A 15,368-nucleotide genomic window follows, 5' to 3' on the forward strand; every position below is an offset into this window, starting at 1 on the left:
CAGGCTGGTTATACCAGGCTAGGATATACCCTGGACATTATATGGTGATCAGGCTGGTTATACCAGGCTAGGTTATACCCTGGACATTATATGGTGATCAGGCTGGTTATACCAGGCTAGGTTATACCCTGGACATTATATGGTGATCAGGCTGGTTCTACCAGGCTAGGTTATACCCTGGACATTATATAGTGATCAGGCTGGTTCACCAGGCTAGGTTATACCCTGGACATTATATGGTGATCAGGCTGGTTCACACCAGGTCAGGTTATACCCTGGACATTATATGGTGATCAGGCTGGTTCCACCAGGCTAGGTTATACCCTGGACATTATATGGTGAATCAGTGATCAGGCTGGTTCCACCAGGCTAGGTTATACCCTGGACATTATATGGTGATCAGGCTGGTTCCACCAGGCTAGGTTATACCCTGGACATTATATGGTGATCAGGCTGGTTATACCAGGCTAGGTTATACCCTGGACATTATATGGTGATCAGGCTGGTTATACCAGGCTAGGTTATACCCTGGACATTATATGGTGATCAGGCTGGTCAGAGTATACCAGGCTAGGATATACCCTGGACATTATATGGTGATCAGGCTGGTTATACCAGGCTAGGTTATACCCTGGACATTATATGGTGATCAGGCTGGTTCCACCAGGCTAGGTTATACCCTGGACATTATGGTGATCAGGCTGGTTCCACTAGGCTAGGTTATACCCTGGACATTATATGGTGATCAGACTGGTTCCACCAGGCTAGGTTATACCCTGGACATTATATGGTGATCAGGCTGGTTCCACTAGGCTAGGTTATACCCTGGACATTATATGGTGATCAGACTGGTTATACCAGGCTAGGTTATACCCTGGACATTATATGGTGATCAGGCTGGTTCCACTAGGCTAGGTTATACCCTGGACATTATATGGTGATCAGGCTGGTTCTACCAGGCTAGGTTATACCCAGGACATTATATGGTGATCAGACTAGTTATACCAGGCTAGGTTATACCCTGGACATTATATGGTGATCAGGCTGGTTCCACTAGGCTAGGTTATACCCTGGACATTATATGGTGATCAGGCTGGTTCTACCAGGCTAGGTTATACCCAGGACATTATATGGTGATCAGACTAGTTATACCAGGCTAGGTTATACCCTGGACATTATATGGTGATCAGACTGGACCAAGGATATACCCTGGACATTATATAGTGAACACAGTGATCAGGCTTGTTATACCAGGCTAGGTTATACCCTGGACATTATATGGTGATCAGACTGGTTATACCAGGCTAGGATATACCCTGGACATTATATAGTGAACACAGTGATCAGGCTTGTTATACCAGGCTAGGTTATACCCAGGACATTATATGGTGATCAGACTGGTTCTACCAGGCAGGTTATACCCTGGACATTATATGGTGATCAGACTGGTTATACCAGGCTAGGTTATACCCTGGTCATTATATGGTGAACACAGTGATCAGGCTGGTTATACCAGGCTAGGTTATACCAGGACATTATATGGTGATCAGGCTGGTTCTACCAGGCTAGGTTATACCCTGGACATTATATGGTGAACACAGTGATCAGGCTGGTTATACCAGGCTAGGTTATACCCTGGACATTATATGGTGATCAGGCTGGTTCTACCAGGCTAGGTTATACCCTGGACATTATATGGTGAACACAGTGATCAGGCTGGTTCTACCAGGCTAGGATATACCCTGGACATTATATAGTGAACACAGTGATCAGGCTGGTTCCACCAGGCTAGGTTATACCCTGGACATTATATGGTGATCAGGCTGGTTCTACCAGGCTAGGTTATACCCTGGACATTATATAGTGATCAGGCTGGTTCCACCAGGCTAGGTTATACCCTGGACATTATATGGTGATCAGGCTGGTTCTACCAGGCTAGGTTATACCCTGGACATTATATGGTGATCAGGCTGGTTCTACCAGGCTAGGTTATACCCTGGACATTATATGGTGATCAGGCTGGTTCCACCAGGCTAGGTTATACCCTGGACATTATATGGTGATCAGGCTGGTTCCCACCAGGCTAGGTTATACCCTGGACATTATATGGTGATCAGGCTGGTTCCATCAGGCTAGGTTATACCCTGGACATTATATGGTGATCAGGCTGGTTCTACCAGGCTAGGTTATACCCTGGACATTATATGGTGATCAGGCTGGTTCTACCAGGCTAGGTTATACCCTGGACATTATATGGTGATCAGGCTGGTTCTACCAGGCTAGGTTATACCCTGGACATTATATGGTGATCAGGCTGGTTATACCAGGCTAGGTTATACCCTGGACATTATATGGTGATCAGGCTGGTTCCACCAGGCTAGGTTATACCCTGGACATTATATGGTGATCAGGCTGGTTATACCAGGCTAGGTTATACCCTGGACATTATATGGTGATCAGGCTGGTTCTACCAGGCTAGGTTATACCCTGGACATTATATGGTGATCAGGCTGGTTCCACCAGGCTAGGCTATACCCTGGACATTATATGGTGATCAGGCTGGTTCTACCAGGCTAGGTTATACCCTGGACATTATATGGTGATCAGGCTGGTTCTACCAGGCTAGGTTATACCCTGGACATTATATGGTGAACACAGTGATCAGGCTGGTTCCACCAGGCTAGGATATACCCTGGACATTATATGGTGATCAGGCTGGTTATACCAGGCTAGGTTATACCCTGGTCATTATATGGTGATCAGACTGGTTATACCAGGCTAGGTTATACCCTGGACATTATATGGTGATCAGGCTGGTTCTACCAGGCTAGGATATACCCTGGACATTATATGGTGATCAGGCTGGTTATACCAGGCTAGGTTATACCCTGGACATTATATGGTGATCAGACTGGTTCTACCAGGCTAGGTTATACCCTGGACATTATATGGTGATCAGGCTGGTTATACCAGGCTAGGTTATACCCTGGACATTATATGGTGATCAGGCTGGTTCACACCAGGCTAGGTTATACCCTGGACATTATATTGATCAGGCTGGTTATACCAGGCTAGGTTATACCCTGGACATTATATGGTGATCAGGCTGGTTCCACCAGGCTAGGTTATACCCTGGACATTATATGGTGATCAGGCTGGTTATACCAGGCTAGGTTATACCCTGGACATTATATGGTGATCAGGCTGGTTCTACCAGGCTAGGTTATACCCTGGACATTATATGGTGATCAGGCTGGTTCTACCAGGCTAGGTTATACCCTGGACATTATATGGTGATCAGGCTGGTTCTACCAGGCTAGGATATACCCTGGACATTATATAGTGAACACAGTGATCAGGCTGGTTCCACCAGGCTAGGTTATACCCTGGTCATTATATGGTGATCAGACTGGTTATACCAGGCTAGGTTATACCCTGGACATTATATGATGATCAGGCTGGTTCTACCAGGCTAGGTTATACCCTGGACATTATATGGTGATCAGGCTGGTTCTACCAGGCTAGGATATACCCTGGACATTATATGGTGATCAGGCTGGTTCTACCAGGCTAGGTTATACCCTGGATATTATATGGTGATCAGGCTGGTTCTACCAGGCTAGGATATACCCTGGACATATAGTGAACACAGTGATCAGGCTGGTTCCACCAGGCTAGGTTATACCCTGGACATTATATGGTGATCAGGCTGGTTATACCAGGCTAGGTTATACCCTGGACATTATATGGTGATCAGGCTGGTTATACCAGTCTAGGTTATACCCTGGACATTATATGGTGATCAGGCTGGTTATACCAGGCTAGGTTATACCCTGGACATTATATGGTGATCAGGCTGGTTCCCACCAGGCTAGGTTATACCCTGGACATTATATGGTGATCAGGCTGGTTCCACCAGGCTAGGTTATACCCTGGACATTATATGGTGATCAGGCTGGTTATACCAGGCTAGGTTATACCCTGGACATTATATAGTGATCAGGCTAGGTTATACCCTGGACATTATATGGTGATCAGGCTGGTTCCACCAGGCTAGGCTATACCCTGGACATTATATGGTGATCAGGCTGGTTCCACCAGGCTAGGTTATACCCTGGACATTATATGGTGATCAGGCTGGTTATACCAGGCTAGGTTATACCCTGGACATTATATGGTGATCAGGCTGGTTCCACCAGGCTAGGTTATACCCTGGACATTATATGGTGATCAGGCTGGTTATACCAGGCTAGGTTATACCCTGGACATTATATGGTGATCAGGCTGGTTCTACCAGGCTAGGTTATACCCTGGACATTATATGGTGATCAGGCTGGTACCAGGCAGGATATACCCTGGACATTATATGGTGATCAGGCTGGTTCCCGCCAGGCTAGGTTATACCCTGGACATTATATGGTGATCAGACTGGTTCTACCAGGCTAGGCTATACCCTGGACATTATATGGTGATCAGACTGGTTCTACCAGGCTAGGTTATACCCTGGACATTATATGGTGATCAGGCTGGTTCCATCAGGCTAGGTTATACCCTGGACATTATATGGTGATCAGGCTGGTTAGGGTAAATTGAGGGGGAAAGCTGTTTTCATTTCAGACTGTAACACAACAAGGTGTGTAATAAGTCCAGGGGTATGACTACTTTCACAAAACACTTCAAAATACTTTTGTAATGCAACTTTAGGTATTATATCTAAATATCTATATCTATCAATATCTAAATCAATTCAGCGATTGCGTTCTTCTCATATTACTCTGTAGGCTACTGACCTATTCAAAGCTTCCTCCGACATCTCACCATAAATCTGCCTGTAGTTATTGAACTGAGCCGGAGGTTTGTTTGTTGTGATTGAGTGGGAGGGGAAAAATGCTGCCGGAAAGGTTCTGACAGAGGGGCGTGTCTTGGTGGAGGCAAGGACACGCCCAAGAAACACCCACATCAAACCACACCCCCAAGCCAACTCAAGTTTTGTCTTCTGTCATGGCCGCCAGCATTTCTTGAAGAGCAAGCCAACAGTATTTCTGTCTGTTGTTTCAGCTGTGTTAAGTTATATAGCCAATCTATTTCTCTGTGTGTTCCAGCTGTGTTGGTGTGGATGAGGACGAGGCTCCAGACATTGACATCTACCACTGTCCCAACTGTGAGAAGACAGATGGAAAATCCACCAGTAGGTCTTTCTGTCCTTCTCTCGGTCATACCTACTCTAGTCCTGTCATACCTACTCTAGTCCTGTCATACCTACTCTAGTCCTGTCACACCTACTCTAGTCCTGTCATACATACTCTAGTCCTGTCATACGTACTCTAGTCCTGTCATACCTACTCTAGTCCTGTCATACCTACTCTAGTCCTGTCATACCTACTCTAGTCCTGTCATACCTACTCTAGTCCTGTCATACCTACTCTAGTCCTGTCACACCTACTCTAGTCCTGTCACACCTACTCTAGTCCTGTCATACCTACTCTAGTCCTGTCACACCTACTCTAGTCCTGTCATACCTACTCTAGTCCTGTCACACCTACTCTAGTCCTGTCACACCTACTCTAGTCCTGTCATACCTACTCTAGTCCTGTCATACCTACTCTAGTCCTGTCATACCTACTCTAGTCCTGTCATACCTACTCTAGTCCTGTCATACCTACTCTAGTCCTGTCATACCTACTCTAGTCCTGTCATACCTACTCTAGTCCTGTCATACCTACTCTAGTCCTGTCACACCTACTCTAGTCCTGTCACACCTACTCTAGTCCTGTCACACCTACTCTAGTCCTGTCATACCTACTCTAGTCCTGTCATACCTACTCTAGTCCTGTCATACCTACTCTAGTCCTGTCACACCTACTCTAGTCCTGTCATACCTACTCTAGTCCTGTCATACCTACTCTAGTCCTGTCATACCTACTCTAGTCCTGTCATACCTACTCTAGTCCTGTCACACCTACTCTAGTCCTGTCATACCTACTCTAGTCCTGTCACACCTACTCTAGTCCTGTCATACCTACTCTAGTCCTGTCACACCTACTCTAGTCCTGTCACACCTACTCTAGTCCTGTCACACCTACTCTAGTCCTGTCACACCTACTCTAGTCCTGTCACACCTACTCTAGTCCTGTCACACCTACTCTAGTCCTGTCACACCTACTCTAGTCCTGTCACACCTACTCTAGTCCTGTCATACCTACTCTAGTCCTGTCATACCTACTCTAGTCCTGTCATACCTACTCTAGTCCTGTCACACCTACTCTAGTCCTGTCACACCTACTCTAGTCCTGTCACACCTACTCTAGTCCTGTCATACCTACTCTAGTCCTGTCATACCTACTCTAGTCCTGTCACACCTACTCTAGTCCTGTCACACCTACTCTAGTCCTGTCATACCTACTCTAGTCCTGTCATACCTACTCTAGTCCTGTCATACCTACTCTAGTCCTGTCATACCTACTCTAGTCCTGTCATACCTACTCTAGTCCTGTCATACCTACTCTAGTCCTGTCATACCTACTCTAGTCCTGTCACACCTACTCTAGTCCTGTCATACCTACTCTAGTCCTGTCATACCTACTCTAGTCCTGTCATACCTACTCTAGTCCTGTCATACCTACTCTAGTCCTGTCATACCTACTCTAGTCCTGTCACACCTACTCTAGTCCTGTCACACCTACTCTAGTCCTGTCACACCTACTCTAGTCCTGTCATACCTACTCTAGTCCTGTCACACCTACTCTAGTCCTGTCATACCTACTCTAGTCCTGTCACACCTACTCTAGTCCTGTCACACCTACTCTAGTCCTGTCACACCTACTCTAGTCCTGTCACACCTACTCTAGTCCTGTCACACCTACTCTAGTCCTGTCATACCTACTCTAGTCCTGTCACACCTACTCTAGTCCTGTCATACCTACTCTAGTCCTGTCATACCTACTCTAGTCCTGTCACACCTACTCTAGTCCTGTCATACCTACTCTAGTCCTGTCATACCTACTCTAGTCCTGTCATACCTACTCTAGTCCTGTCATACCTACTCTAGTCCTGTCACACCTACTCTAGTCCTGTCACACCTACTCTAGTCCTGTCATACCTACTCTAGTCCTGTCATACCTACTCTAGTCCTGTCATACCTACTCTAGTCCTGTCATACCTACTCTAGTCCTCCAGGCTGACACTACACAGGGTTTCATTAATTAGTGCACACCGTAGCCAATAAGACAAGAGTTTCTTGGCCCTAACCCTGTGGGGTCTAGTCAATAGGACCCTAACCCTGTGGTGTCTAGTCAATAGGACCCTGTGGTGTCTAGTCAATAGGACCCTGTGGTGTCTAGTCAATAGGACCCTGTGGGGTCTAGTCAATAGGACCCTGTGGGGTCTAGTCAAAAGGACCCTGTGGTGTCTAGTCAATAGGACCCTGTGGGGTCTAGTCAATAGGACCCTGTGGGGTCTAGTCAATAGGACCCTGTGGGGTCTAGTCAATAGGACCCTGTGGTGTCTAGTCAATAGGACCCTAACCCTGTGGTGTCTAGTCAATAGGACCCTGTGGTGTCTAGTCAATAGGACCCTGTGGTGTCTAGTCAATAGGACCCTGTGGGGTCTAGTCAATAGGACCCTGTGGGGTCTAGTCAATAGGACCCTGTGGTGTCTAGTCAATAGGACCCTGTGGTGTCTAGTCAATAGGACCCTGTGGTGTCTAGTCAATAGGACCCTAACCCTGTGGTGTCTAGTCAATAGGACCCTGTGGTGTCTAGTCAATAGGACCCTGTGGGGTCTAGTCAATAGGACCCTGTGGGGTCTAGTCAATAGGACCCTGTGGGGTCTAGTCAATAGGACCCTGTGGGGTCTAGTCAATAGGACCCTGTGGTGTCTAGTCAATAGGACCCTGTGGTGTCTAGTCAATAGGACCCTGTGGTGTCTAGTCAATAGGACCCTGTGGTGTCTAGTCAATAGGACCCTGTGGTGTCTAGTCAATAGGACCCTGTGGTGTCTAGTCAATAGGACCCTAACCCTGTGGGGTCTAGTCAATAGGACCCTGTGATGTCTAGTCAATAGGACCCTGTGGTGTCTAGTCAATAGGACCCTGTGGTGTCTAGTCAATAGGACCCTAACCCTGTGGTGTCTAGTCAATAGGACCCTGTGGGGTCTAGTCAATAGGACCCTGTGGGGTCTAGTCAATAGGACCCTGTGGGGTCTAGTCAATAGGACCCTGTGGGGTCTAGTCAATAGGACCCTGTGGGGTCTAGTCAATAGGACCCTGTGGGGTCTAGTCAATAGGACCCTGTGGTGTCTAGTCAATAGGACCCTGTGGTGTCTAGTCAATAGGACCCTGTGGTGTCTAGTCAATAGGACCCTGTGGTGTCTAGTCAATAGGACCCTGTGGGGTCTAGTCAATAGGACCCTGTGGGGTCTAGTCAATAGGACCCTGTGGGGTCCAATAGGACCCTGTGGGGTCTAGTCAATAGGACCCTGTGGGGTCTAGTCAATAGGACCCTGTGGTGTCTAGTCAATAGGACCCTGTGGTGTCTAGTCAATAGGACCCTAACCCTGTGGTGTCTAGTCAATAGGACCCTGTGGTGTCTAGTCAATAGGACCCTGTGGGGTCTAGTCAATAGGACCCTAACCCTGTGGTGTCTAGTCAATAGGACCCTGTGGGGTCTAGTCAATAGGACCCTGTGGTGTCTAGTCAATAGGACCCTGTGGGGTCTAGTCAATAGGACCCTGTGGTGTCTAGTCAATAGGACCCTGTGGGGTCTAGTCAATAGGACCCTGTGGGGTCTAGTCAATAGGACCCTGTGGTGTCTAGTCAATAGGACCCTGTGGTGTCTAGTCAATAGGACCCTGTGGGGTCTAGTCAATAGGACCCTGTGGGGTCTAGTCAATAGGACCCTGTGGGGTCTAGTCAATAGGACCCTGTGGTGTCTAGTCAATAGGACCCTGTGGTGTCTAGTCAATAGGACCCTGTGGTGTCTAGTCAATAGGACCCTGTGGTGTCTAGTCAATAGGACCCTAACCCTGTGGTGTCTAGTCAATAGGACCCTAACCCTGTGGTGTCTAGTCAATAGGACCCTGTGGTGTCTAGTCAATAGGACCCTAACCCTGTGGTGTCTAGTCAATAGGACCCTGTGGTGTCTAGTCAATAGGACCCTGTGGTGTCTAGTCAATAGGACCCTGTGGGGTCTAGTCAATAGGACCCCCTGTGGTGTCTAGTCAATAGGACCCTGTGGTGTCTAGTCAATAGGACCCTAACCCTGTGGTGTCTAGTCAATAGGACCCTAACCCTGTGGGGTCTAGTCAATAGGACCCTGTGGTGTCTAGTCAATAGGACCCTGTGGTGTCTAGTCAATAGGACCCTGTGGTGTCTAGTCAATAGGACCCTGTGGTGTCTAGTCAATTGGACCCTGTGGTGTCTAGTCAATAGGACCCTGTGGTGTCTAGTCAATAGGACCCTGTGGTGTCTAGTCAATAGGACCCTGTGGTGTCTAGTCAATAGGACCCTGTGGTGTCTAGTCAATAGGACCCTGTGGTGTCTAGTCAATAGGACCCTGTGGTGTCTAGTCAATAGGACCCTGTGGTGTCTAGTCAATAGGACCCTGTGGTGTCTAGTCAATAGGACCCTGTGGTGTCTAGTCAATAGGACCCTGTGGTGTCTAGTCAATAGGACCCTGTGGGGTCTAGTCAATAGGACCCTGTGGGGTCTAGTCAATAGGACCCTGTGGGTCTAGTCAATAGGACCCTGTGGTGTCTAGTCAATAGGACCCTGTGGTGTCTAGTCAATAGGACCCTGTGGTGTCTAGTCAATAGGACCCTGTGGTGTCTAGTCAATAGGACCCTGTGGTGTCTAGTCAATAGGACCCTGTGGTGTCTAGTCAATAGGACCCTGTGGTGTCTAGTCAATAGGACCCTGTGGTGTCTAGTCAATAGGACCCTGTGGTGTCTAGTCAATAGGACCCTGTGGTGTCTAGTCAATAGGACCCTGTGGTGTCTAGTCAATAGGACCCTGTGGTGTCTAGTCAATAGGACCCTGTGGTGTCTAGTCAATAGGACCCTGTGGTGTCTAGTCAATAGGACCCTGTGGTGTCTAGTCAATAGGACCCTGTGGTGTCTAGTCAATAGGACCCTGTGGTGTCTAGTCAATAGGACCCTGTGGTGTCTAGTCAATAGGACCCTGTGGTGTCTAGTCAATAGGACCCTGTGGTGTCTAGTCAATAGGACCCTGTGGTGTCTAGTCAATAGGACCCTGTGGTGTCTAGTCAATAGGACCCTGTGGTGTCTAGTCAATAGGACCCTGTGGTGTCTAGTCAATAGGACCCTGTGGTGTCTAGTCAATAGGACCCTGTGGTGTCTAGTCAATAGGACCCTGTGGTGTCTAGTCAATAGGACCCTGTGGGGTCTAGTCAATAGGACCCTGTGGTGTCTAGTCAATAGGACCCTGTGGTGTCTAGTCAATAGGACCCTGTGGTGTCTAGTCAATAGGACCCTGTGGTGTCTAGTCAATAGGACCCTGTGGTGTCTAGTCAATAGGACCCTGTGGTGTCTAGTCAATAGGACCCTGTGGTGTCTAGTCAATAGGACCCTGTGGGGTCTAGTCAATAGGACCCTGTGGGGTCTAGTCAATAGGACCCTGTGGGGTCTAGTCAATAGGACCCTGTGGTGTCTAGTCAATAGGACCCTGTGGTGTCTAGTCAATAGGACCCTAACCCTGTGGTGTCTAGTCAATAGGACCCTAACCCTGTGGGGTCTAGTCAATAGGACCCTGTGGTGTCTAGTCAATAGGACCCTGTGGTGTCTAGTCAATAGGACCCTGTGGTGTCTAGTCAATAGGACCCTGTGGTGTCTAGTCAATAGGACCCTGTGGTGTCTAGTCAATAGGACCCTGTGGGGTCTAGTCAATAGGACCCTGTGGTGTCTAGTCAATAGGACCCTGTGGTGTCTAGTCAATAGGACCCTGTGGTGTCTAGTCAATAGGACCCTGTGGTGTCTAGTCAATAGGACCCTGTGGTGTCTAGTCAATAGGACCCTGTGGTGTCTAGTCAATAGGACCCTGTGGTGTCTAGTCAATAGGACCCTGTGGTGTCTAGTCAATAGGACCCTGTGGTGTCTAGTCAATAGGACCCTGTGGGGTCTAGTCAATAGGACCCTGTGGGGTCTAGTCAATAGGACCCTGTGGTGTCTAGTCAATAGGACCCTGTGGTGTCTAGTCAATAGGACCCTGTGGTGTCTAGTCAATAGGACCCTGTGGGGTCTAGTCAATAGGACCCCTAGTCAATAGGACCCCTGTGGTGTCTAGTCAATAGGACCCTGTGGTGTCTAGTCAATAGGACCCTGTGGTGTCTAGTCAATAGGACCCTGTGGTGTCTAGTCAATAGGACCCTGTGGTGTCTAGTCAATAGGACCCTGTGGGGTCTAGTCAATAGGACCCTGTGGTGTCTAGTCAATAGGACCCTGTGGGGTCTAGTCAATAGGACCCTGTGGGGTCTAGTCAATAGGACCCTGTGGGGTCTAGTCAATAGGACCCTGTGGGGTCTAGTCAATAGGACCCTGTGGTGTCTAGTCAATAGGACCCTGTGGTGTCTAGTCAATAGGACCCTGTGGTGTCTAGTCAATAGGACCCTGTGGTGTCTAGTCAATAGACCCTAACCCTGTGGTGTCTAGTCAATAGGACCCTGTGGTGTCTAGTCAATAGGACCCTGTGGTGTCTAGTCAATAGGACCCTGTGGTGTCTAGTCAATAGGACCCTGTGGTGTCTAGTCAATAGGACCCTGTGGTGTCTAGTCAATAGGACCCTGTGGTGTCTAGTCAATAGGACCCTGTGGTGTCTAGTCAATAGGACCCCCTAACCCTGTGGTGTCTAGTCAATAGGACCCTGTGGGTCTAGTCAATAGGACCCTGTGGTGTCTAGTCAATAGGACCCTGTGGTGTCTAGTCAATAGGACCCCTGATTATAACCCTGTGGTGTCTAGTCAATAGGACCCCTAACCCTGTGGTGTCTAGTCAATAGGACCCTGTGGTGTCTAGTCAATAGGACCCTGTGGTGTCTAGTCAATAGGACCCTGTGGTGTCTAGTCAATAGGACCCTGTGGTGTCTAGTCAATAGGACCCTGTGGTGTCTAGTCAATAGGACCCTGTGGTGTCTAGTCAATAGGACCCTGTGGTGTCTAGTCAATAGGACCCTAACCCTGTGGTGTCTAGTCAATAGGACCCTGTGGGTCTAGTCAATAGGACCCTGTGGTGTCTAGTCAATAGGACCCTGTGGTGTCTAGTCAATAGGACCCTGTGGTGTCTAGTCAATAGGACCCTGTGGTGTCTAGTCAATAGGACCCTGTGGTGTCTAGTCAATAGGACCCTGTGGGGTCTAGTCAATAGGACCCTGTGGTGTCTAGTCAATAGGACCCTGTGGTGTCTAGTCAATAGGACCCTGTGGTGTCTAGTCAATAGGACCCTGTGGTGTCTAGTCAATAGGACCCTGTGGTGTCTAGTCAATAGGACCCTGTGGTGTCTAGTCAATAGGACCCTGTGGTGTCTAGTCAATAGGACCCTGTGGTGTCTAGTCAATAGGACCCTGTGGTGTCTAGTCAATAGGACCCTGTGGTGTCTAGTCAATAGGACCCTAACCCTGTGGTGTCTAGTCAATAGGACCCTGTGGTGTCTAGTCAATAGGACCCTGTGGTGTCTAGTCAATAGGACCCTGTGGTGTCTAGTCAATAGGACCCTGTGGTGTCTAGTCAATAGGACCCTGTGGTGTCTAGTCAATAGGACCCTGTGGTGTCTAGTCAATAGGACCCTGTGGTGTCTAGTCAATAGGACCCTGTGGTGTCTAGTCAATAGGACCCTGTGGTGTCTAGTCAATAGGACCCTGTGGTGTCTAGTCAATAGGACCCTGTGGTGTCTAGTCAATAGGACCCTGTGGGTCTAGTCAATAGGACCCTGTGGGTCTAGTCAATAGGACCCTGTGGTGTCTAGTCAATAGGACCCTGTGGTGTCTAGTCAATAGGACCCTGTGGTGTCTAGTCAATAGGACCCTGTGGTGTCTAGTCAATAGGACCCTGTGGTGTCTAGTCAATAGGACCCTGTGGGTCTAGTCAATAGGACCCTGTGGTGTCTAGTCAATAGGACCCTGTGGTGTCTAGTCAATAGGACCCTGTGGTGTCTAGTCAATAGGACCCTGTGGGGTCTAGTCAATAGGACCCTAACCCTGTGGTGTCTAGTCAATAGGACCCTGTGGTGTCTAGTCAATAGGACCCTGTGGTGTCTAGTCAATAGGACCCTGTGGTGTCTAGTCAATAGGACCCCCTAACCCTGTGGTGTCTAGTCAATAGGACCCTGTGGGGTCTAGTCAATAGGACCCTGTGGGGTCTAGTCAATAGGACCCTGTGGGGTCTAGTCAATAGGACCCTGTGGTGTCTAGTCAATAGGACCCTAACCCTGTGGTGTCTAGTCAATAGGACCCTGTGGGGTCTAGTCAATAGGACCCTGTGGTGTCTAGTCAATAGGACCCTGTGGTGTCTAGTCAATAGGACCCTGTGGTGTCTAGTCAATAGGACCCTGTGGGGTCTAGTCAATAGGACCCTGTGGGGTCTAGTCAATAGGACCCTGTGGGGTCTAGTCAATAGGACCCTAACCCTGTGGTGTCTAGTCAATAGGACCCTGTGGTGTCTAGTCAATAGGACCCTGTGGTGTCTAGTCAATAGGACCCCTAGTCAAAGGACCCTGTGGTGTCTAGTCAATAGGACCCTGTGGTGTCTAGTCAATAGGACCCTGTGGTGTCTAGTCAATAGGACCCTGTGGTGTCTAGTCAATAGGACCCTGTGGTGTCTAGTCAATAGGACCCTGTGGTGTCTAGTCAATAGGACCCTGTGGTGTCTAGTCAATAGGACCCTGTGGTGTCTAGTCAATAGGACCCTGTGGTGTCTAGTCAATAGGACCCTGTGGTGTCTAGTCAATAGGACCCTGTGGTGTCTAGTCAATAGGACCCTGTGGTGTCTAGTCAATAGGACCCTGTGGTGTCTAGTCAATAGGACCCTGTGGTGTCTAGTCAATAGGACCCTAACCCTGTGGTGTCTAGTCAATAGGACCCTGTGGTGTCTAGTCAATAGGACCCTGTGGTGTCTAGTCAATAGGACCCTGTGGTGTCTAGTCAATAGGACCCTGTGGTGTCTAGTCAATAGGACCCTGTGGTGTCTAGTCAATAGGACCCTGTGGTGTCTAGTCAATAGGACCCTGTGGTGTCTAGTCAATAGGACCCTGTGGTGTCTAGTCAATAGGACCCTGTGGGGTCTAGTCAATAGGACCCTGTGGTGTCTAGTCAATAGGACCCTGTGGTGTCTAGTCAATAGGACCCTGTGGTGTCTAGTCAATAGGACCCTGTGGTGTCTAGTCAATAGGACCCTGTGGTGTCTAGTCAATAGGACCCTGTGGTGTCTAGTCAATAGGACCCTGTGGTGTCTAGTCAATAGGACCCTGTGGTGTCTAGTCAATAGGACCCTGTGGGGTCTAGTCAATAGGACCCTGTGGTGTCTAGTCAATAGGACCCTGTGGTGTCTAGTCAATAGGACCCTGATTATGATGTTGTTTGGGGTCTAGTCAATAGGACCCTAACCCTGTGGTGTCTAGTCAATAGGACCCTGTGGTGTCTAGTCAATAGGACCCTGTGGGGTCTAGTCAATAGGACCCTGTGGGGTCTAGTCAATAGGACCCTGTGGGGTCTAGTCAATAGGACCCTGTGGTGTCTAGTCAATAGGACCCTGTGGTGTCTAGTCAATAGGACCCTGTGGTGTCTAGTCAATAGGACCCTGTGGGGTCTAGTCAATAGGACCCTGTGGGGTCTAGTCAATAGGACCCTGTGGTGTCTAGTCAATAGGACCCTGTGGTGTCTAGTCAATAGGACCCTGTGGTGTCTAGTCAATAGGACCCTGTGGTGTCTAGTCAATAGGACCCTGTGGTGTCTAGTCAATAGGACCCTGTGGTATCTAGTCAATAGGACCCTGTGGTGTCTAGTCAATAGGACCCTGTGTGGTGTCTAGTCAATAGGACCCTGTGGTGTCTAGTCAATAGGACCCTGTGGGGTCTAGTCAATAGGACCCTGTGGTGTCTAGTCAATAGGACCCTGTGGTGTCTAGTCAATAGGACCCTGTGGTGTCTAGTCAATAGGACCCTGTGGGGTCTAGTCAATAGGACCCTGTGGGGTCTAGTCAATAGGACCCTGTGGTGTCTAGTCAATAGGACCCTGTGGTGTCTAGTCAATAGGACCCTGTGGTGTCTAGTCAATATGACCCTGTGGGGTCTAGTCAATAGGACCCTAAACCTGTGGGGTCTAGTCAATAGGACCCTGTGGGGTCTAGTCAGTAGGACCCTAACCCTGT

At 48.7% G+C, this 15,368-nt stretch overlaps 1 protein-coding gene across 1 annotated transcript in view; it reads left to right on the forward strand.

The window, feature by feature from the left end:
- The window catches only part of phf2 (PHD finger protein 2), a 207,560-nt gene that overhangs the window by 21,167 nt on the left and 171,025 nt on the right, over positions 1-15,368 (forward strand). Inside the window, exon 2 of the mRNA XM_052474590.1 lies at positions 5,103-5,188. Within this exon, the coding sequence (XP_052330550.1) occupies positions 5,103-5,188 (86 nt within the window). The remainder of the gene's footprint in view (positions 1-5,102; positions 5,189-15,368) is intronic.

The sequence above is a fragment of the Oncorhynchus keta genome, chromosome 21 (genome assembly GCF_023373465.1).
Source record: "Oncorhynchus keta strain PuntledgeMale-10-30-2019 chromosome 21, Oket_V2, whole genome shotgun sequence".
Classification (NCBI taxonomy): domain Eukaryota; kingdom Metazoa; phylum Chordata; class Actinopteri; order Salmoniformes; family Salmonidae; genus Oncorhynchus; species Oncorhynchus keta.